This window comes from Phyllostomus discolor, chromosome 9 (genome assembly GCF_004126475.2).
Source record: "Phyllostomus discolor isolate MPI-MPIP mPhyDis1 chromosome 9, mPhyDis1.pri.v3, whole genome shotgun sequence".
Classification (NCBI taxonomy): Eukaryota; Metazoa; Chordata; class Mammalia; order Chiroptera; family Phyllostomidae; genus Phyllostomus; species Phyllostomus discolor.
The window spans coordinates 19,767,020-19,791,608 of NC_040911.2; the positions used below are offsets into that span (position 1 = coordinate 19,767,020).

Genomic DNA, 24,589 nt, shown 5'->3' on the forward strand with positions numbered 1-24,589 from the left:
CTCTGGGAAGTAACTGTCAGCTGAGGTTTAGTCCCAGGAACAAAGGTGCCCAGCACTAGAGAGCCTTCAGCACTCTGAAATCTCATGGCCTTAGCCAGAAAGGGAGGTAGGGTTTACAGGAAAGCTAATGCAAAGCTATTTTTATCTAGACCTAACACACCAAAGGTCATGTGCAAAACATCTGGAAGTAGGATATAGTTATTGCTTGGAAAAAGGCAGGCATCTTATAACAATATGTTCTGTTAACAAAATATAATCCCCTTTCACATCCAAAAGTAACTCGGGAGCTGCTCCAGGCACCATCTAATTAACTGAAGCAGAAAGAAAAAAAAAATCCTCAGAAATTATCATTGTTTAAATACACTCTATTTTATTTTTGTCTTAAAATAGTTTAACCTTTATGCTACAGACTTATTTCAAAAAACAGAAAATCTTATCTTGCACCAAAAAATATATATATAACACTCTGTTTTATTATTTTTTCTCCAAAGACCATTAAATACTAAATGGAAACAAAAACTAAATAATGAATGTAAAGAAGAACCAAATTTTGTTTTAAAAACTAGAGTTGCACATTTTAAAACATTAATTCTAAGCAATGATTTGTCGTCACTGCATCAAGTCCACGCTCACACTCCAGCAACAGCAGATCTGTTAACCACCAAGTGCATTGATTCCTAGCCATACAATGGCTAACATTTCATTTTCACGGTAAGAGGAGCAAAAGGCCTCAGTGACCTTTGTACTCTCTTAAAAAACAAAACAAAAAAACAAAACAAAACAAAAAAAATATATTTCCTAGTTATCCAGTGATTTTTTTTAAGATCACTACCCTTTAAAGTTTGTTAAAAGAATAGGTACATAGTGTTTTAAATAAAATGAAAAAATACAACAGCATTGGACTAAAATACGTGATTATTTTAAACAAACAGTGCACAATCTGAGGAAGTTTGGTTAGGGTGCAATCATTTTTATATATACATCAAAGTCACATCATACACATACTGGAAAACAAGGATTAGGAGTTCCTTGCCTTAAAAAAAAAGTTAAACTGAAAGACAAAATTGTGTCCCCAGCTTTTTCACAAGCTTTGTGACACAGTACAAAAAAGCAGGCAACAAATTCATTTTTAAGTTACCTATGGTGCTAATCTGCTAAAAGTAACAATGAACAACTGACTAAATTAGCAAATCAGACGGTTATATTCACAACTGATGATAACAAAAACAGAGTTCATGGGACGCTCAATCTTAAAGAATAATGGGAGCCCATTCAGCCCAGCCCCTTCCGTCAAAATGGAAAGACAACTACTGGTGAGCAGCAGGGACATGCTCTAGGGCAGTTGTGACGATGTAATAATAGCTGGTTACTGCTCTGTGGTTTCAAATTGTGGGGAGGGGAGACAACCAACTTAGTTCCATAAACCAATCTGTGACCCAAGTGCACCATTTAGCAGAGATTTTACTTAGAATGGACAATGTCCTATGAGGCACAAAGAAGTATTTATGCCACCAAATGCAAAACTTTGGTTTAAAAAGATCCTCTTACATAAAGAAATTTCAAATGTTACAGGAGTTGTTTACCACAGAATTTTATCATTAATACCTTGCCAGAAACCACATCCCCACTCTACTGGCTCTGGCAATGAAAGAAGAGTTGGAACGTAGCCTCTGTGTAGTTAGTAGGCAGAAAAGTTCCAATCTAGTAGCGGGAAAAGCTGGCTGTCCCTACCATCCATCCCTTCCCTTCCCCCTTTGCATCTGATTTCCAAATCCCTGTTCCGGTGCATCACTCAGGAAGGCAGGGTGCTGGAAGAGGGACGGGGTGCAGGTGAGGGCAAAGTGCAACCTGCTACAAAAGCAAACGGCCAGAAAAAGAGCTGGGTTACAACTTCACTCTGCTCCCAATCTGCAGTGCACACAGCACACCAAAATCCTTTTTCTTAGAGGATGACTATTAGGGGCTCAAGAAAACACGTCATGGGAAATTGCCTGCTGTATGGAACTGGACAAACATACTGTTAACGTAAGAGTACAGAATGCAAAACATTCTTTAAAACAGGGCTCTGCCCTGATATTGGGGACAAAATAAGCTGCAAAAACTTCAAGTCATATAATCTATTCTATTCTTTTCCCAATGATTTTCCTGGAATACAAAGACCAGAAACTGTACATTTCTGCTTTGTCTAGCATTTTAATTCAAGTCAAAAACAATGTGTAACAGTAAAATTTAATAAATTAATCCTAAAGTAAAATGTGAAGGTCCAATGATACACCAGTAGTGAATCTGCAGAAGGTCCTACTTTGCTCTGGCCTCTGGGTCTTTGGTTTTTGTCTTGAACTAGGGCCATGTGAGAGACTTGAGATATGAGGTGCTAAAAGTGGAAGTTAATCTTTTAAAGGCGTGATCTATTAAAAGTACATTGATAGAAAAATAAAAAGTTGATGAAGAACAGAGGCCAGATCAAATAAGATATTATCAGAGAAGCTCAAAGAACAAAATACTTCAGTACACTCCCAGGGGAGAAGCGTATGGAAGTACAGCAGCAGGAGGAAGGGTAAAGGAGCAACCGAGTCTTTCTGAAACAAAAGAGCCAGGCAGGTGGAGCCAGGCAGACTCTGGTGCGTGCGCATGTGGTGGGTGTCTCATTCATCTCAGCCACCCCACAGCACCCACCCCGCACAATGCCTTATGCGGAACAGGCACTTAGTAAATGAGTGTCTACTGAATGAAAACTAAGAAATGGTAGTTCTCACGCTCATATGATAAGGAAGAGCCAACAATGTATTTGGGGAGGGAGGAAAAGGGCTTTAGCAATATTATATGGTAAAAGTGGAGCCAAAAACCCAAAACAGGCCAACAAAAACTGTGGAAAAACAAAAGATGAGGTCTTCTAAGCCAATATTACTTCACTCCTCCTGTGCACAGTATATAGTGTTTTAACTCTAGGTATTGCTTGTAAAATAATTCACTAGTAATTACAACATGTCATAGGGAGAAAGGTAGTAACTAATGCCACAAATTCCCACACTGGCATTTCCCAAATTCCCTGAAGCTCATACTACCCTTTGCTATACATTTTAGATACTGTAAAACCTACAGTGCCATTAATGTGCTTTGCATCTGGTTTCTTATGGTGCATTTCGGTTTCTCCCATTTTAGAAGGTAGAGAAAAATACCCAAATGTAGAATCAGATCAATTTCAGCTCAAGTTCAAACAGCTGTACATCCTTTTTGGAGAGATCAGATATGAAAAGAAGGCATTTTCCTCTCAGCAAATATTTGCAAGTGCCCACAGCCTTGGAAGCCACACAACTCTTTATATTCTACCTAAGTAACAGGTTTTCGTGTTCTCCGGTTATTTGAATTAAACCCGGGAAAAAATGTTGAGGGAGTGAGATTTTCCTACTGACTTCTCAATACTCTCTGTTTATGCCCTGAAAACCTCATGGTGGTTATCCATCCGAAATGCCTCAGCCACATTTTCCAAAGAGTTACCGATTATTGCAACAAAGAGACCAATTAAGACATCTTAGCAGTATTAATAAACACAAAGGGGCAGGTCAATTATATGTGTTGTGGGAAGTCAGCCAGGAGCAAAGTCAGGAAAGAAGTTAGAAGACTTAAGCTAAAAGAAATGTAACACTTGTCTTCTATTTTTAAGAATAGGTTTCCAAATGCACATGCCCTACTAGGTGCCAATAAGGACCTGACTAACTGTGCAAATGCCCTAAGGTGGGAGTGCCAATGGGTGGGCTGACAGTGGTCAAGTCTAGATATTAATTTTATTACACAGAAAAATAAATACGAGATTCAAACACTAAAATTCATTTCACCTGGTAATTAAAATATTATTCTAAAAGGAAGGCAGAGTTTCCTAAGAAAAAAAAAAGTCACCAAGTAAAATAAAGTTGTCTAATTCATCATTCTCATATCCCTACCAAGGGGAAGAAGAAATTCTTTTCTCTGTGATAAGTTATTTTCCTAAGTGACTTCTTTTAATTTACAAAAAAAGAAAAAAAGAAAGAAAAAGAAAAGGAGAAAAAAAGGAGGGGGGCAATTTTCCATGATTTTTGATTATACAAATGCCACAAACAGCTTCTGAGGCTGAAGCTATGACAATGAACTTCCATGTCACAAAGAGGAGGAGGAAGCGGAAGGGAACAGTGCAGAGGGAACACAGTGACATTGTATTACAGTAGGTATTTACGCCTGCTATCCTCATCCAAGGTCAGGTCTACAACTTCTGCAGGTGAAGCCCAAGTCTGCTGGGGAGCCACAGCAGTCCATGGCTGAGTTTGCCGGCTGCTGACATACGGCGTGCCTGAGCCGTGCTTCCATGAAGAGACGCTCTGAATCACACCTCCTCGAGGATGGACACACCTGCAATTGAGATGAAGAGCAAAAGCATGGCTAACTGTACCACAGGGGAGACAGAAGGCAATATATCTTCCTAGTGTCAATCAATACTTTTACTAAGATCAGGCTACTATGCAAGTTCATGAAACCACAACCAATATCCTTCCCTTTTTCCTCCCTCTCCTTCCTCTCGGTATGGCCTAAAAAAAAGGCCACGAGTTTTGTCTCATTCAGAAACTCCTGAGTTATGTCTAGGACTGTTAGTAACAATGGATAAGATGCTGTTTCTCTGAACTCATTTAAACCTCTGGATCTTAACAACAGAGCACCACATAAATCCAGAGCAAAATGAATATGCCCAAACAATCTCAGTCTGAACAAATGAAACAGTAAGAAATATAAATGAAACTTTTTAAAAAATAAGTTCCATGCCATATTTGGTAATTACACCTTCAAAGACAGTAACAGTAATATCCCTTTACAGGTGAGATTTCTAAAAGTCTGTAACTACTAGATCATACATAGAGGATCAATTTCCCTCATTCTGAAGGTCACCACAAACACTTGGCTTCTTCATCAGACCTTCCTATGCTTTAGTTCAGTGTAAGTAACAAGGGTCAGCTGAGATTCTCTAAAAGTAACAAGTACTCAGTTTAGCTTCCCTAAAAGTATCATACCCTATCAGAGGGACAGAACTGCCTTGCTGATGAACCTCACCAAGAGTTCACTGGAAGCAAATTGTTTCAGAAGCACTGACACTGAATTTCACATCCCAGTCAAATGGCAGGACTGTGGGCTTCCAGTTTAACCACTAAGTTTTGACTCAAATAAGAGGAAGGCAGGCAGCTCAAGTTACCTTTGCTACTTATGCCCTCATATCTAAATTACTGGCGAAAAACGCTCTGAATCACACCTCCTCCAGGATGGATACACCTGCAACTGAGATGAAGAGTCCTTGTGTGGCATGTGACAGGTGACAAATGGCATGACTCTAGTCACATAACCTATCACAGTGGGTCTTGAGCAGCTGCTCTCACAACCAGTATACAGTGAGTGATGCTGGATCACTTGAGTATTCCAGCCTTCAATGCCCCCTGCACCACCAAGTTCAAAAGAACATTAGTGTTAACATTAAACGGGGTCAGTGGCAGAACTGCCCCCAAGGTCCTGCAAAGGCATCTATAAACAACTTCCTTACCAAGAGAGATGCTGAAAAACAGACCCCATGGGGCCAAAGCACGGGGCAGAATACAGATTTCTTACAGACCAGAGACCTGCCATCTGTTCAGAAATGAGTTAAGGGAGCGTTACTCACTACATCTTCAAAAATTCACCAGTAAAAAGCATTAAATTAAGGGACATGAAGTCCAAATCTAACCCAAATTTGTCCAACCCATTAAGTATACTCAGATTAAGTGATCACATACTCATAGAAGACTGTCACCCAAAGAAGTCCATTCAATATTTATAGAAATGTTTTTGATAACTGATGGCAATAGAATACTAAGTTTATTAAGCAGTTTCACCTCATTTGACACTCCCAAGACCTATGAGGTAGACACTGAAGTTACTATCCATATTCTACACACAGGGAAAACTAAAGATTAAAGAGGCTACATGATTTGCCCAGGGTCACACTGCTTGAAAGTGGCTGGCAAGGGAACTTCAAGCCAGGTCTGATTTTTGAGTCCAATGCTTTCCACAGTATCACGTTGTCACTTTATAAATGTGTGTATGTGTGTTTTTTTAATTGATTCCAGAGAGAGGGGAAGGGAGGAAGGAAGAGAGAGAAACATCGATGTGAGTGAGAAATACCAGTTGCCTCCTACATGCACCCCATCTGGAGACCAGATCCATAACTCAGGCATGTGCCCCGACCGGGAATAGTCCCTGTGACCTTTCAGTTTGCAGGATGATGACCAACCAAGTGAACCACACCAGCCAGGGTATAAATGTATATTAAAATACATTAAGGCAAACAGTAACAATCCGCAGAGTGCAAATATAGGCCCAGATTAACAATTTAAAAATGAAAGTTCTTCAACAGTTCAAAAGTTCATCTGTACAAGTACTAATTAAAGTAAAGCTGGCTACAACCTTAGGAGGAATTCAGGGAATGAATGGCTAAAAAGAAAGTCAATGTAATCTTTGGCAGAATTCCTAGAAATATCTCCAAAATAAAAGAGGTATTTATTCCATTATTCCCAATAAAGTAATCGTACAGTGTAACATCAGGTAGTTGCTTTAAAAGGGATCCTATCCAATCTGATCATTTTATAGAGAAAACAAATGCCCAGGGTTTTAAGCAAGTTAAACAGAGAACCAGAATAAAATCAGGTCTCCACTGGGGAGATTTTTTCCCACTAAATTAACTTTGCCTTCCTCAGACTGCACCTGAAGTACTACTATGCTGTGTTTGAGTGTAAGGGAATGACCTCTCTTCCCTGGAGGTCACTCAATAAATAGTAATGCAGATGCTAGAAAGTGTCCAGAATAGGACAGTGAGAGGTCTGGAGACAGTATTCACTACTGAGGAATGACTGAAGGAGAAAGAAGAGTAAGGACATGAGGCACCTCTTTAACTGAGTTAGACTGTTTCTGTAGTTATGTTACAAATGGTTCCGATTACTGAAAACCAACTTGGGCTACCTTAAACAAAAGGAGAATTTGTTCATAGGACACTGGTGTGCCACAAAGAACAGAAGATGATGGAACAATGAAGCCTCACTCATTAGACTCAAGACCCAATCCTCTCAAGTCTGTTTCTCTTGGTTCAAATTTTTAGATTCTCTGGAAAATGTGAGGATCCCATTTTTGGTCAAAAGCTTTCCAGGCCCCTGCTAACTGAAACTGGAAAGGCAGTGCCCAAAGACGACAGAATCACCATGGAAGGTGGCCACCGCACCTTGTACAGAGATCTAGGGCACAGAATAAGAACCATGAATCGGTTTCTGGACGGCAAGTTTTGGATGATCATTACTACACAACAGTTGCAGCCACTATAAACTGCCTTTTAAACATTCAGGCAATTGCTGGACCACTGTCAAGACTGTAAAAGGAGATTCTAAGGTAATCGGTGACTTTAAGATTTTGAACAACTCAGGCAAAACCTCCCTGTTAGAAGTCAGAACAGTACTTCAGGGAACGAGGTAGGGTACGGTTATGACCAGAAGGTGGTAAAAGGAGGACTTCTGTTCTACTTCTTGACCTGAGTGCTGGTTACTTGAGTATGAGCAGTTCATGACAACGGAAATGTACAGCTATGGCCCTGGCTGGGCGGCTCAGTTGGTTGGAGCATTGTCCTGCACACCAAAAGGCCGTGGTTTCAAACTGCGTTCAGGGCACATACCTAGGTTGCAAGTTCAAGGGAGGCAACCAAATGATGTCTGTCTCTGTCTCCCTCCCTCTCCCCTGCCCCCCTTCTTCTGTCTCTCAAATCAACACACACCCTCAGATGGGGATTTTTTTAAAAGCATACCTATGACCTTTCTGTGTACAAGCCAATTAAAACATTCAAACAATTTTTTATAATTTAATGACCTCAACCATCTTGAATAAATAGAATCTAGGAGTTGGATAAGGACAGAACAAGGCTTTTCTTCTAAGTACAGAAAAAAAAAAGTCAAGCTAGTAAATAAACAAAAGGTTGCTGTTTAACATTTCAATTATTTTGTAAGATGATGTGCATTACAGAATAACTTATACCAGGTAAAGAAGAAAAATTTTAGAAGAAAATAGAACCACAATTGTTACAAGCCCTGTAAAGAAAAATGTGAGAGGCTCAAAATTGTGTAAGGCAACCAACATAAGGCACAGATTTGCATGTATTATCACATATTCTTTTTCTACATTATAAAAGACTTGGGCATGGGAGCATACGTAGCTGTTTTTTAATTAGCCCAATCCAATTCTAGTGCAGATAGAGGCTTTGTTCTCACGTCTGCATGACTGGCAATAGGTACAAAACAGTACCTACTCATATTTTGAGTCTTAAGCCAAGAAAATGCTTAGGCCTTACTTTACGTTTTTTGTTTTAATCCTCTCCTGAGGACATGTTCCCATGATTTTTACAGACAGAGGACGAAGAGGAGGGGGAAGAGGAGGGGGATGATAAAGAGAGATAACGAGAGAGAAAGAGAAAGAGAGAGAGAGATCTCGGGCGCGCACGTGCGCTTGGGCGAAACATTGATAGGTTGCCTCCCATACGCACCCCAACCAGGGATCAAACATGGAACCTAGACATGTGCCTTGACCGGGATTAAACCAGCAACCTTTCAGGTGCACGGAACAACGCTCTAATCGAGCCATGTGTCCAGGGCAGGCCTTACTTTAAAAAACAAACAAACAAAAACACTTTATAAACAATAACTTTTGATAGAATAATTTCCTGCTCTTCATACACTGAAACCAAGAAAGGAGAGACTTCACAGTAGAAAAGAAAAAGAAAAAACAGAAAGAGGGTAGGCTCTGATAGCTTCTGATACAATTAGCTTATTATTCTAAGAGAACATTAAAAATTTATTATTTTGGGGAGGTAGGGTCGGGTAGGGCAGAGGAGATTAATGGGGAGTTAATGGGGACAACTGTAATTGAACAACAACAACAAAAAGAAAAATTTTTTTAATTAATCACTTTTGCTCTCATTTACAGAGTCTGAAGGTGACCTGTTAGGTAACATTCCCACTTATTTTTCCTAACGGAGAATGAAATGAATCCTTGTGGCTTTAGGAAAATATTCATCTGCCTCCCTTGCTTTTTTAGTATCAATGTTAGTAATTGGTTCTAGGAACCAACCAGTCTAAAATGCAAAAGGCTTCCCCTAGCAATTCTTTTGTTGAGGGATGAACCAACATTAATATCAATGAACACAGAAGCAAAGACTACAGTGCAATGAGGTAAGGGTCTTATTATCACAAAAGCTTCAGAGAATAGGTACAGGAGGAACTGTTTCAACACAGATCCATGACAGAGAGATCTGTGCTACATGGATTCAATTTCCTAGGGCAATTATCAATGAGGCTGGTAAAAGAAGAGAAGGAAAAAGGATGAAGAGCCAAAAAAAATGGTATTGGGGGAGGCATAAATTAAAATGGCTGGCAAAATGAAGTGGCACACAACTAGAGAGATGTTGGAAAAGTCTTTCACTGGCAAAAAGCATCTTGTGAACTGGACTGTCCAACAATTAACACCTGGAAATGATAACATTTAGGTCAGGAGCTCATCACAGCAACACAAAGCAGCCATAAAAGATGCATTCAATCATTAGTTCAGAAAGCATGCTTTCTAGTCCATGACTAGAAGAAACATAGAAGTGAACACGTCAAAATCTAAGTAAAAGAGCAGGAAAAATATTAACATGCAAGAAAAGAAAAACAACTTAAAAAAAAAAAAAGAAAGGCACATCATTAAGTAGAATTACTAAGTACAAAGGTCAAATAAAATGCTTCCAAATATGGAAGTATGGCACCCAAAACAAGTCAGAGCAACCACAATCCCAAAGAGAACTCCAGGACCAATTCTGAGTTTTTAAAAAACTCTCAGAAAGCCCACAACAAGGCAGAATATCATAAGAAAAACAGTAAAAACAAAATGGCTAAGTCCAAACAAAAAAAAAATCAGTACATGCAAATCAAATTAGAACAAACAGATGCTGATTAAAACCTAAAACCTTTTTCCAAGCGATAACCCTGCCAGAAGCCCATCAATACTTCATAACTGCAACCCTAGACCTGTAAAAGAAATAAATTCCAGATGAGATACAGGCAGCCAAAGGGGCAATTCTGAAGCAACCAAGAAAGTCTCCCCCACCTGCTTCTCAGCTATTTAATCTCAATATTTGAAAGCTTACCAGGCTTCTTCTAAAGAAACTACTGCAAAAATTTTCAGAAAGACAGAACAGTCAGTGAGACTCTACTCAGCCTAGGCCCAAAGACCAAAATAAAAAAGAGCCCCCAGATGATGCAAGAGTCAATTCAAAGCACTCCAACAGGATCTGTCAACGCTACAATCCATTGTACAGACCATGTAACCACTGAGACTTCAGAGTGGATTGGTCACCTGCACAATATGACTTCCCCAGGATTCAAACCAGAGTCAGAATAACATACATCTTTATACTTCAAATTCTGTAGAAGTCCTTGAAAGTAATGTTATAGCATGTCATTTAAAACGCAGCTGAAGTCACATAAGTTGGTACAAGAGCGGAACAAATGTATTGATAGAGTAAAAGGACAATCTGGATAAAAGACCTAACAAGTTCAGAGAAGTATGTACTAGAGATAATCTTTGTACGTTGGAGGTAAAGAGGGACTCACAATTTAAATGTCCAAGTTTTAATAGAAATATAATAATTTTAACTCCAGATACCAATAATATGGTAGAAAAAGAAGTAAAAGGTTTCATGATAGAAGAAAAGTTGAACAAAGACTATGAAAAGAAAGGTGTCTCACTCTGAAACATTTTAGGCATAAGAAAACAGTAAAAAAGGGCAACCTGGTAGGAGTCATTGGAGAACTGGACCAAGTGATGGCTCAGCAGAGTAAAAGATTAAATAAACAACACAGGTTATTACCTACTTATTACCTACTCTTCCCTACTTAAGTAGGAACACATGAGTAACACTGAATTAAAATTTAAAATGTAGCTCAAAAGGAAATTTGTGAATGGATAATGTATTCCTACACAAATGAAGATAATTTACCCATACCAGTCTGTTGACAGGCACGGTAAGTTTTATAGTAGGGAGTCTAAAATAAAAAGTATTATAAATTTCGAGAAAGATCCTCACATGGAGCTTAAAAGGAAAAGAATATCTTTTATAGTCTAAGGAACAATGGTAAAATGAACCAATAGCCAACACAGGCTGAAGTAAAGGAATAAATCAGGAGTTCTGCTTCTTCATCTAACAGGTAAGGCAGCTTGAAGGGAATAGATAGAAAAATGGAAGAGAACTTAAAGGAAAAAGTTTTTGAGTAAACAGAAAGAAGAGGAAAATATGAGATAAAGATTAAAGAATGAAAATTCTTTCCCACCAGAATAGGGAAATAACTATTTTAAAAAAGAAAAAAAAGGAAGTAGCTATACAGAAATATTTATGGCATAGATATAGGATACAGAATAAAGTACTAGGATAATACTAATTCTGATAAAAAAAAAACTGGCCCCTTTTGAGGCGATGGCACATTAAACTATGACTGAACTCTGTATCTTTGAAGTCCCAATTTGTTTAACTGAAAAATGCTCTCAGAATATAATTAGTTTTCATTAGAAAAAGGCACCCTCAATTTATGTGCATGTGTATTTCACCCCCACCCTTCACACCTAAATTTACGTTTTATAATAACAGAAGAAATACTAGTGAATGCTTTCATTGCTAACTAAAAAGTAAAATCAGATATAAGGGCAAGGTAATGTAAATATTGGAAAATCAGGAAACCACAACTTAACTCTTGCAGCATAGGAAGAAAGTTTGCTATACAGAATATAGATTTTCAAAGTCTAAATTTTTGTCTTGTATCTACACATATGCGTTAAATGTTCCTAAGGAATACCTCTGAGAGGGCTGCAACCAATCCTTATCTTAAAGCAAGAGTTGGTAAATTGTTTCTGTAAAAGGCTACAGAGTGAATATCTTAGGCTTCTGAAGGCTGTATCTTTTGAAACTTCTCAACTCTCACTGGAGTGCAAAAACCAGGGAAAGACAATATGTAAAATGAACTAGCATGGCTATGTCCCTATAAAATTTAATTCATGAATAAATTTTATTTGCATTTCATGTAATTTTTACATGACACAAAACATTCTTTAGGTCCCCCACTCCCCAACTATTTAAAATGTAAAAACCCTTCTTGCCCTGGCTGGTGTGGCTCAATGAATTGAGGGTTTGATTCCCAGTCAGGACACATGCCTGAGCTAAAGGCCAGGTTTCCCTCCACTGGGGACATGCAAGAAGCAACCAATTGATTGCTTTCTCCCTCCCTTCCCCCTAAATATAAATAAATAAAATATTTAAAAAATTAAAACAAAACAAAATGTATAAACCATTCTTATTCTTAGCTCAAGGTCCACACCAAAACAGGCAGCAGGCCAGAATTGGTCAGTGGACTAGTTTGCTGACCTCCACCTTACAAATGCCAAACTTTATAAATTATTTTCTTAGCACTGCAAACTAACTGGATATCTTGTAGCTCTTTTTCAATGCTAAGAAAAAGGAGTCTCTGAATCAAATCAACATCACTAGAAATAACACAATCTGTTAGATACTGCCCAAAGTAACTTGCAAGTTTTAATGAAAGACAAGGAGAGGTACACTAAGAAACAAGCAATAGAGATATGATATCAGATGCATGTTTCCCAATTGTTTGGTCCCAGTATATTTCAAGATAAAGGCAAGAAAGTATGAGTAAGAGGGGGGAAAGTACAGTGATACTTATGCCCTAAGAGAAAAATCTGTCAAGCACTCTAGACAAGAAAAACATAATTTCTAGTGCACATACACAGGTGGTCACAATGTTCTTGATATGAGACGAATGCAACACATTCTGAAACTCATATCATGTCTAATTTAAAAGTGTTTCTTAAGCCAAAGGAAGCCAAGAGATAGCTCCCACCATTCATGCCAGGATACTGTGATGCCTGCCACTTTCTTCATTTGTTTTCTAGCTAGAATAACATTCACAATTTAAAATATCAGAATACTCCAATTAATACTCTACCTTGCATGTTCCTGAACTCCCACAATCTCTACTTCACTATCTGAAGAGGCGATATTAATTTCTTCATTGAGTGGTGCACTGCCAGCAGATGTCTTGTCACTTGCTAGGAATCCTGGATCCAAATGACCTGAGAGAGAAGGAGGGAAAAATAAGCACTACATCTTACAATAGCAGAAAACAACTCATGGACAGACTTCTCATCCAGGTTCAATCACAGAAACAAAATGATCTTATGAGATCTTGCCACAGCCAAACTGTTGCCCATGTCAAATAAGCTGGGGCAGTGTTCTATTTTTTAAAAAGTTTAAAAAGTTAAACAGACCACATGCTCATGGCTAAAAGAATGTTCAAACAACATGAAAATACATAGAAGTAAGAACTCCAAGCCTCACTCCCTACTCATATTCCTTAGGAGAAAAAACTTGGAGTACTTTGGTATTTATACCTCAATATAAGTAAATTATAAACTGTAATAATACTCTGTATTTTATGCCATAATGTTTTTTGCATTCAGCTACAGTTATGTATTTCAATGACCTACATAACAATTCTGTCATCACCTAGAGGGCAATAGAGTTCTCTACTGCTTATCATTTTATTTCATTTTTTAAAAGATTTTCTTTATTTTTAGAGAGAGAAGGAGGGAAGAAGAAGGAGAAAAACATCACTGTGTGGCTGCCTCTTGCACGCCGCCTACTGAGGACCTGGCCTACAACCCAGGCATGTGCCCTGACTGGGAATTGAACCAGCGGTCCTTTGGTTTGCAAGCTGGCACTCAAACCACTGAGCCACACCAGCCAAGGCTGCTTATCATTTTAATGAAACAAAATGGTACCCCCCCCCAAAAAAAACCCCAAAACCCCAAAGGAATAAATGGAATAAACAGAAATCATTAACTTCATGGTTATACTAAGATGCTTTATGAAAAATTTAATAATTTTCTCCAAATTTTAAAATTTATCAATTTTCTCTAAAGAAACACAGATTTGATAAAATCTGATCCAAAAGCACATCTAAAAGGGAAGATTATAATTTTTGCTCTGAGCAACTAAAACATTACCTGTATGTTGTTGACAGTTCTCATTAGACAGACAAAAACCACACAACTATGGAAAAGCACAACAGTATGTGGCACTAGGGCATGTAAGGACTTCTTCACAAGGGCCTTCATAAAGTCAGATGACTTTATTGTACATAGCACAATACGACACATTCTCTAACATCACAGAAAGCATGAGTGTCTACAGAATTCTCTCAATAAAGGCTCTTGACACAGCATCAAAGTACACAACTCTATAAACTATTCTAACAAGAGTTAAGATTCAGCCTATGTTCCCAGTTCTTGAATGTTCTGACTTGGAAGGATGAGTTTTAGACTATCTGGGTTAGCATGGAATAAACAATTATAACAGGTACAAATTTGCATTTACTCTTTAAAGGGTATATTTAAATATACTGTCATCTGATACCAAATTATTTCTTCATATTTAAAAAAAAAATCCTGTAACACCTTATATAAACTAAACCAATGCCAGTAAGATTTACACACATACAATTCTCTCTTCCCCTTATCTCGCTCATTCCAATGCTTAACGGTCATTAAGAAATGGTACTTTCATACTCCTGCCAATTTTTAGTGTAACCCTTTAACCCTCTCTAATCCTATGAAAATTCAGCCTAAGGCGAAAAACTTTAAATAAGCAAAATGTTATGATGTCCAAAAGTAATCATTACAGTGCTATGTAGAAACCTGGATAAATGTATGAACATAAAAGTATCACACATAACACTACAAGAACATGTAGGTGCTGGATAAAAGCTGTGAAAAGTAATTAAGTTTGAGTATGATCATGGGTCTTTTTTACAATTCTTTATATTAGTTTTACTTTTTTCTACTGAAAATGATGCATACATGAAAAAACAGAAAACTGTAAAAAACTATTTAAAAAGCTTACAATGGTTTCTAGATACAACCGGCGATTGAGATAGTACAGTCTACATGGGCTTGTTAACCTTCTGTATAAAAATAATCTAGATAGGATTATATGTGGCACTGGCAGTGGGCATACATCTTTGAACTGTACAAGCATACAAAAGGTGACATTCATCAGACAAAACACAGTTTTGTTGAATGTAGGGTAGCTGCTAGAATGGAGGTTGGTTAAGTTTAGATTTGGTAAACCTCTTGCTCTGACTCTATCACCTTGCTTGTGGCCGCGCCTTTTATTCAATTTCTACTTCAGTGTTGTAGTTATCACTACTGTCATGCACACTATTCCTACTCTAACTCTAAGAAAAAATACAAATAGACAAGCCTCTCTTTTCCAAACCTTCACTTTGTTCATATGCAATTATTTTCTTGCTTTGTGCAGCTATAACAGTTTACTTCATCTATTTGCTCTTAAAAGAATTACTTCAGGTTATAATATGCTATGCACTGTGCTAAGTGCTAGTAATACTACAGGGAACAACGCAGGTATACTCTCTACCCTCAACAAGCTTACAATATATTCAGGGATAATTAAAAGCAGTCCATTGAACAATGGCTTGAAAACTGCTCTGGCAGGGAGGTAGAGAGTGCCCCGGAAGCGCATGGAAAAGGAACATTTCCAGGACTTGAGGATAATCAAGGAAGCTCAGCTCTCGGGGGAGGAGTAGCATAGGAAACAATGTATTACTCTTTAGGGTATACAAGTTTGCTGAGATTTGGATGGTAGTAAAATGAGAAATGAGGCTAGCAAAGTCAGAAGTGAGATCACTGTAAGAAGTCTGGACTTAACCTCAAGAAGTTGAAAGTCAGAGAAGGATTTAAGCAGAGAAGTGACATGATCTGGACTTTCACTTTTAAAATTTTCCTTTTGGAGTGTAAAAAGGGAACTAACAGAGGGCAAGTAATACTACAGGCAAGGAAAACAGACTACAGTAGTTTCCTGGATGAGAAATGATTACAGCTGCACTAGGGGAGAAATAAAATGGCAAATACTCTATGTGCATGTATGTGCAGAAGGTTAGTAATGTTGGATAACAGACAAAGGTAAGAACACAAGTAGTAAAAAATGATGTCTAGGTTTCTAATTTAGGTAGCTGGATAGAATTACAATGCTATTCAGTGTACCAATAAACAGCTTGGGACACGCTAATAACATGCCTGTAAGATGTTCAATAGGCAGTTGCAGGTACTGTTCTGAGTCTCAGATCAGAGGTCTAGAGAGGAAATACAGATTTGGTAAGAAATAGGTGGGGAGATAAAGGCCATCCAGAGGAGTGAAGGGGGACCTCGAACAGAACCGTGATGAATGCCAACAATTAAGGGATGGAGAGAGGAAGAGGAGCTCACCAAGGTATGCAAGGAAAAAAGAAATCCATCCCAGAGATATGAAGCCAGGACACCAGGGAAAGAGTATCTCCAGGAAGAAGTGTTGCCCATACCCAACAGAGCAGGCCAATACAGAACTAAGCAGAGCCCACTACAATCAGGACTAACATACCACATACATGACCTTAGCAAAAGGAGCCTCAGAGGGACTGATGGGGCTGAAGCCAATGCAAGGCCACAGTAAGAAAGGGAAGAGCAGGTACATTTTTAAGAAGTTTGGCTATGGAGGAAAAGGTGTTAGGATGGGACTGAAGGAGGAAGATGAGTTTGAGGGAGGGGGGATGTGTATGTACGTACAGATTTTAAAGATGGGAGAGACCTAGTCATATTTAGGGGGGAAAAGTCAGAGAACAAACAGGGTTGCTGGCAGGAAGCTGAGGTAATTCTGACCTGTGAAGAATGCAGCAAGGCCATCAGGTGTAGGCAGGGTAGTCACTATGAAGAATGCTGCCTGTGAAAAAGCAGGAGCTGCTGGAGAGTACTGCGAGCCAGCAGGAGGTTCCAGATTAGAAAGATAATGCAACCCTTAACTGCAACCACATGACTTTCTCCAGCTATGCTTAGCTGTGTGAATACAGGCTCCAAGTGTGAGTCCAGGCAGCAGACTTTGCCAGCTGGGTTCTACAGGAAAGCCAAAACACCAGGAGCTGGGATATTTGGCAAAGGAGAGTTGGGCTTATATATGCTAGACAGTGAAAGAAGTGAACTAGGAGTGGGATTGATGAAAACTGGCTGATGGGTTCAATGAGGTAGAACAGTGTAGTGGAGATAAAAGTATGAGAATACAGAAAAGCCCTCAGTGGAAAAGGAGAAAGCATTCGGAAGAGGAAGGAGGAAAACAAATGGTTATGAAAAAATTAAACACTGTATTTCCAGCCTCTCGGCCACCCATAAAATACAAGCTTCTAGAACTATGTGTTTTTCTCTCACCTTATCCTCCACTCTGGTGTTACTCTCCTTTACCCCAGCCACCCACTACTCACCTCACCTTCCTTGAACTTTTCCACTGCCCTCTGCAATGCCAGCTCCATGGAAAACTGCACTGAACTTTTCTTCACCACTTGTGGAAACCTGACTCTCCAGAAAACGCCACCTCCCCTGCAGTCCTGAGGCTGCTCCCACACCTCCGTTTTGGTGTCAGGATCACTTACAAATTACTGTCCACCATCCTCACAGAGCCTGTATCTTCCAGGATGTTTTCCTTTTACTGTTATATATTGACGCCAGGGTGTTTTCCTTTCTCTTTCTCTCTCCTGCCCATCCCACCCCCACTTTATGTCCTGACATAGTTACTATTCACCATATGAATATTCATTATTTGTATGTACATCCACCCCAAAGTTCTCCATGCCTACTTGAAGCAAGAAGCTGAGCCCCAAGAAACACTTAACCCCCTGCAGTAGACTCTCAGCAAGGGGGCTCAGCCCTTACATTCTGAGAATAAACTAGCTAAATGAATTAAACCAAACTACGAAGGCAAGACTGTAGGAGTCATGGCTGCTATAACCAAACCCTTCCTCCTTAATCAATGTTTTTAAACAACAATAATTAAGAAAACACAATAAGAATACAGCAAATTAGTTAATTCTCAGTATCACTGTACCCAGTTCTATCTTCATAGTTCTAACTTACAATTCCAACTTGTAGGATCTCTTAGTCATCAATGTTTCTGAATACCTAGTTACCACTGATCAGGCCCCTCATCCTGACCCCTCTCACCTACATAACCTCATTTCAGATCTGGAAATACCATCACCCTATTTTGTTTTGTCTTTTTAAGAAGGGAGCAGAAATGAAAAAGGTTATGCTAATTTTGCTTATAATTTTATAATATCTAACAAGAGCAAGGCAATCATCCCAGTATTTAAGGTTCTTCTAACTTTATGTATCCATTATGGATCCAGAAACTAATAATTTACATATTGCTTTTATATTATTAGATCAATCCAAACCATTTTGGCAGGGTTTTTTGGGGGGAGAAGGGCATAAAAATATTAATCCAACCCTCCAGGCATTTAGTATTGCTACAGAATTTATATAATACTGTAAAACTGACCACTTAAAATACAGTATGCTCTTGTAGCCAGCGTTTTTCATTACTTTGTCTAAATATCAGTATAAGACAAAATTAGGCACATGAGGTTAAGTGACTGGAGGGCTGAAAACAAGTTTCCTGGTCAATGTTAACTTTAGACTAATGAATGGTGTGAGAGTTTTGCCACATTTCCTACCAGAGCCATTAGAGAGAGTACACCACTCAGATACCAAGATGGCTGAGACCCACATAAGTCTGTGAGATGACATGCTCTTCAAGAGACACCAAGGCGTTCTCTAGTAACCAGGAACGCATCCCCTCTTCAGTCTGCTTCACAGCCAGCACGATCAGTTGTTTTTCTCAATGTGACCCTCTTTAGCATGGCACACATTCCTTTAGAATTCCAAAAATTCTAAATTTTTGTCCTTTCACTATAGACCTTTCCATCACAAAAAGTAGTTACTAAATTATCATGGCAAACATTCTCCTTTTGTCTTCAAAAATAATGTAGCTACTTTTTAAATCACACGTCTACTGGAGAAGGACTAGTCCTGGACCTGTTCGTAACACATTAAAGGAAAGTATTACATACTGGATGGCGGTGGCAGGTTAGCTATGCCACAAGTCAATGTCTTAAGTCACTATTCATTTAGCTTTAAAACAAGCTATTACCTTGTATTTAGTTTGTTCAACAAGCATTTTAAAAACAACTTTACAAAGTGGAAGAGGAAGTCAGAAATCTAGAATCTTACAGTCCATATGAAGCCAGTAAACAAGAGGAACCTGACCAAACTTGATCTCCTTCAGAAGACTGATATATTGACTTTAAAGTGCTAATAATAGAAGCATGGCCATTCTGGTCTGATTATAAAAAAACCCTACATTAAGGACAGGAAACCCAAGATTTGTTTCTCTGCACTGCAACTAAGCTTGTGCAATGGACAAATCAAGATTACCATCCCTATTTTAAGAATGGGAAAATAGTCATAGTCTACCTTCTTGACAAGAAGGCTGATGGAAAAAATGAGATCACTTGTTTAGAATTTTTAATTTCCTGGGGGGCAGGGGACTCTAAATAAATTTAGTTTACCACAATTATAAGCCTTCCACACCAAGAAAACTTCAGACTTCTGCTTCTCTTAGCCTCAGCTACATTTATGTTTACACTGAGTTATTACTAACAATAAACAAAAATTAAGCCATTTTCAGACACACTGGTACAATTTCCTAAACATGTCCAATGAAATAGTTACCTGGGAGTGATTATTAAAAAGATTCCCAGACACCATTTCAGATATACTTACAAAACCCTTCAAGTCTGAACTTTTGTAAGCATCCCAGGTAATTTCTATGCTCAAAGTTGAGGAAATACTATACCAAGACAACCCATTACAGGGCAAGACGATAAATTAGAAATCCATTGAATGGGTCCATTAATCATTCATTATTTGGTCTATTTCATCATAAATGTATTAACATAATGCTGGTTAGCGTTCCTGAGGGCCTACAATGTGCTGTATCCTGTACTAAGCACATCATATACATTATTTCACTTAACGGTAACTAACCTTTTGGAGTAGATACTAGTTTTATTCCAGTTTTATAAACAGGGAACACTGAAGCTTTACATAAGTTACCTGAGGTCACACAGTTTGTCAGTGGCTGCTGGTTCAAAACCAGGATGTTTGTTGCCACCTACTACACTGTACAATTCTAACATCAAGGAAGAAAAGCAAACACATGACAACAGCTGAAATGGAAAGTTAAGGTCTTTTATTGACCAGGGGCTTTGCTAATTTCAACTCTCTTGCCTTGGTTAAAGTGAAAACAAAACAATAAAAAATATTTTGCATACAAGAACATGGTCTAACTGCTTGGAAAAAGAGGGAAACTATTCTCTCTCCAATGATCACTTAAGTGATGATCCTAAATGGAGCAGGGCGGCTGACCCAGTCTGAGATGCTGCTATTAACACCTGAATAGTCTGTTCAGCGACTGGGTTTTCATTTTGTTGGGAGGGGGAGATTAACCTTTAGAACTCAAACCACAAGAATGACCATCCAGTTGATACTATTAGTTCACGTCTGAAAATTATAAACGGGCCATCGAGGCTAAATTCTGTTAACATTTTTATGTAACACTCTTTAAGTATACCCAAAAATCACAAAATGAGTTTCTACAATGACAATTACATTAAAACTTGAGTGTATTATGTTTTATTTTTTTACTCATATACCTACACTGTCATATTCAGAGGAAAAAAGACTTTGAATGAGCCATAAAAGCCTTGAAAAAGACTTATGAAAATGGTTTCATAAGAAAATGTCATAGAGATATGCTGAACAGTGATGAACATGTGCTATGATACACAAAAATCTACACATAATTTATGGCCTGATACAAACATATGTTCTCTCTATATATTATACCCTAGAGAAATTATCACACACATGTACTAAGAGACACATACAAGAAATGTTCATGGCAGTATCATTTGGAATAGCACCTTAAATGTCTAGTAAGAGAATGGATAAGTCAGTTGTGATATAATCATACAGCAGAATACTAAATAGCAGTAAAAAAATGAATTAGAGCCACAATTATTAAGAAAAACAAAACTCACAAAATACTGAACTGAAAAACCAAGTTGCAAGTGATTACCTTCAATGTGATACCAAATTAGTATTAAAGCATGTTTGTTTATAGATATGTAACAAATGCAATAAAAATATAAAGAAATACAGAGTAATACCCAACATCAAAACCAAATTCAGGACAGCTTTGGAGTGGAGAGGGAAAAAGGAAGGTGAGCAAAGTTGAAGCTATAGGTGTTTTCCTTCTCACCTATTTTTGCCATGTTTTATGTCTTAAGAAGAATGGTGGTAGGTACCTGAGCAATACATTCCATATTTATAACTCTGTGTAACTGAAATTCAAAAAGACAATCAAATATAGAATTAAGCACACAAAGCCTGGTGATGCTTTGAATACTCAAGCTAACGATCATTTGAATCTGAAAATGTGATGCCTTCCCCAAGGCTGTTAACCTGACCGATACAACATCCCAAACCTTGTACCATCAGGCTGAGTCATATGAAATTGCTGGGTTTGTTGTAGGTCAAAAGTCAGTATTAAGAACTCCAACTACCGGTAATATTAAAATTCTCTATATGAAAAGCAAAAAAAAAGGTAATTGTCCATGTTTTTCTTAAGATTTTACAATAGTCTACTTAATGGCAAGACTAAGAAAACAGGGAAATAAAACTAAAGCAGAATGGACTGGACCACTTAATTGTCAATGGACAAAAATCGAAAATAAACTACCCAGTATATGGAACAAATTATAAAACTCAGAAACACATATTGCACAAAATGTGGTCAAACTACTGTCCTTTGAAATAAAGTGTTAATTCTTTTTAAAGTATTTATACATGTTAATAAATCCTTAAAAGACCCTTGTTGGGCAAAGCAAATATTTATACATATACCCATTGAAGTCAAGAGGAGAAATAGCTTGTCTAAGGACAAATAAGCAGTTAGCAGTCAAAATATAATTAAAATTAAATCCAGGTCCTGCTCCAAAATTAGTCAAAATAAATTAATTAGAAGCTCAACAATAAGAGATTTTTATATACTTCCATCAAAAAGTATGAAAGGACGAATTGACAATGATCTGTGGAGTTCTGTTTTATTTTTTATTTCCTAACAATTTCAATACAAAAAGTTATAAACTAAAATCCATTGTTATTTGTGCAATACAAAACTCATTTCCCATAAACATTTTACATAGTGATTAAGTTACTAGATCCACTAGGAAAAGCCAAATCAATTTATAATTTAAGTAGCAAACCATAATCTTATCATAACACAAAAGAAAATACGTACTACATAAAGTCTGTCAACAGCCTCCCCTCTTTTCTTAAACTCAAGTACTAGTACTTCTAGAAATAGGCTTTGATGAGAATGTTGAGTTTTGAGAAACATATTGAAGGAAACTTGGAGGCACCTTTGCAAGGTTTCAAAGGTAAGAGCAATAGGGTTTTTAGTGAATAAATAATACCACTTTTAGGTATCATCACAGAACCAAAATGGGTAATGCAAAACAGGGACAGAGATTTTCCTGAGCTAACAGAAGCAGAAACCGAAAGAAAATGGTTAGAAAAGACAAAAATGAGAACTACAGCAGAGGAAGGAACAGGGACACTTCACACCGAGAGGTGGAAGAAACAGCGCAGCACTGTACAGGAACAGCCCCCTCCCCAAGCTGCAAGGTTGCCGTGTAGCTTGAGTGAGGGAAACCATAAGAAATGGGGGTGGAATGAGGGAAGGGGGGTTGAAGCGGAATAGTGGGGCATCTGGATGGTTTTTACATGTCAGGCATTTTTAACCCAAGAAATATGCATACTAAAATCTACCTATGCTTACAATTCATGTCTTACATATTGTTGTTTTTGCCTCCTCCCGATTAGGAAAAATAAATGACATGTTACCCAAATCTCCTTTTCAGTTAATTATTTATAAACAGCACCCTGGATGGTCACAATCATCTATTGTCAGATGCCTCTGGTTAGCCTGCTCACCTCAGCAGGGCCCACTATAAGGAACACAGCTGCCAGGACACATGCACATTACATTAGAGAAGGGGAAGGGGAGGGAGACCAACCTGCCTCCGCATTCAGCTCCTCTAGAAGCCCGCTGGTCCTCCAGGTAGCTCCTGTGTCCTGGCCTCCTACAGAATTACTGTGCTCTTGAACTACTGCAGCCGCCAATAAAGTGTCCACATTTACCACTTCTGGGTCAGAGCTGGTGTCAGACATATCATAATGAGCTACAACTGGAGGTCCATCTAGGGAGGAAAGAAAATGTATACTTGTATCTAACTTGTGGGGAGAAAAATACTTCTAAAACTAAGAGCCCTCTAAATGTCGTTTGTCTTCATTTTATTACTCTAGCTACAGGAAAGCTGCACTTTATACATCTATTATTTTGTACATGATGTGAAAGTAGAAAAGATAACCCAAGCTTACAAAGATGAGGGACACATTTGGGAAAGAGGGAAAGGAGCGTTATGAAGAACAGAAGACAAGACTATGCTGAACAATGTTACACTGAATCGACATCATACTCTTAAAGAGCAAAAGATTAAGAAAAAAGGGAAGACTCCACAGAGAAAGTGAAACTGATTTTTAAAGAAAAAAGAAACAATGCTAACTATTAAACTTCAATTTGTATTTTTAAGAGAATGAATCTAGTTCTTCCTTTTACTAGCTAATATTAAAACTCCCCAGTAGATGCAAAGAAGAAAATCAAATACATAGTTTCCTACTTTTAAAGAAATAAGGTTAACTAACACTAAGAGCTCTATTTGACTGACTTATCTATTTCCAGGGAAGCCTTTTTATAATATCAGAGATGTTGTGCATTTTACAACATTCTACAAAAAGACAATACAGTATCCATCTTCAGGATTTTGCTTTGGACATCCTGTATGGGATATTTTCTTTTTCCTGAGAAACACAACCAGCTCACACCCCAAGGAAACAATATGCAATCTTATGGGTTATTTTAGAGGAATATATTAAAGTTCTTACTGGAAATATAAGAGATCTCTTCTATCTCCAAATCACCCTAACTAAAAAAAGGCAGCTGAGTTCCAAAGTAATTACACTACAGAGATTCATGCTAAAATAACTCAATATGCATGCTTGTAGAATAGATACATGCTTTAAAATGCTAAGGTTACCCCTTTTCTAATATAAAAGCAAAAAGCAAGTTTTCATTCAAGTATGAAACACATTCCTCACTATCTCCAATTTCTAAGAAAGAAATAACAGATTGCTGTTTCTCCCCCCAATTTATGAAGTGCAGGCAAATTATTTACTTCCATAAATATTGTTTAATATCATCCAACAAATTAACATTTAAACACACCTATTTTATGAGACTTTGACTATAAAGGAATACATATGCCAATCAATCATTATCTAAAACACAATGAAAGATTACTGTTTTAATATAAACATCCATTGTGTAAATTGTCACTGAACAAAACATGGAACACACTTGGGGTATTTATCCCTTAAAACTAAGTTCCCAAACCACAGG

At 37.9% G+C, this 24,589-nt stretch overlaps 1 protein-coding gene across 3 annotated transcripts in view; it reads right to left on the reverse strand.

Annotated features, from left to right (window-relative positions):
• Positions 1-350: 350 nt before the first annotated feature.
• C9H18orf25 (chromosome 9 C18orf25 homolog) overlaps positions 351-24,589 on the reverse strand; it is a 69,377-nt gene continuing 45,138 nt past the window's right edge. For 2 of the 3 annotated variants that reach the window (XM_036009092.1, XM_028523894.2), the window contains exons 3-5: positions 23,148-23,330; positions 13,074-13,200; positions 351-4,383 (exon numbers count right to left, since the gene is read on the reverse strand). In XM_036009092.1, coding sequence (XP_035864985.1) covers positions 4,194-4,383; positions 13,074-13,200; positions 23,148-23,330 — 500 coding nt within the window. In that variant the 3' untranslated portion in view covers positions 351-4,193. The remainder of the gene's footprint in view (positions 4,384-13,073; positions 13,201-23,147; positions 23,331-24,589) is intronic. The other variant, XM_028523895.2, reaches the window with a different exon arrangement.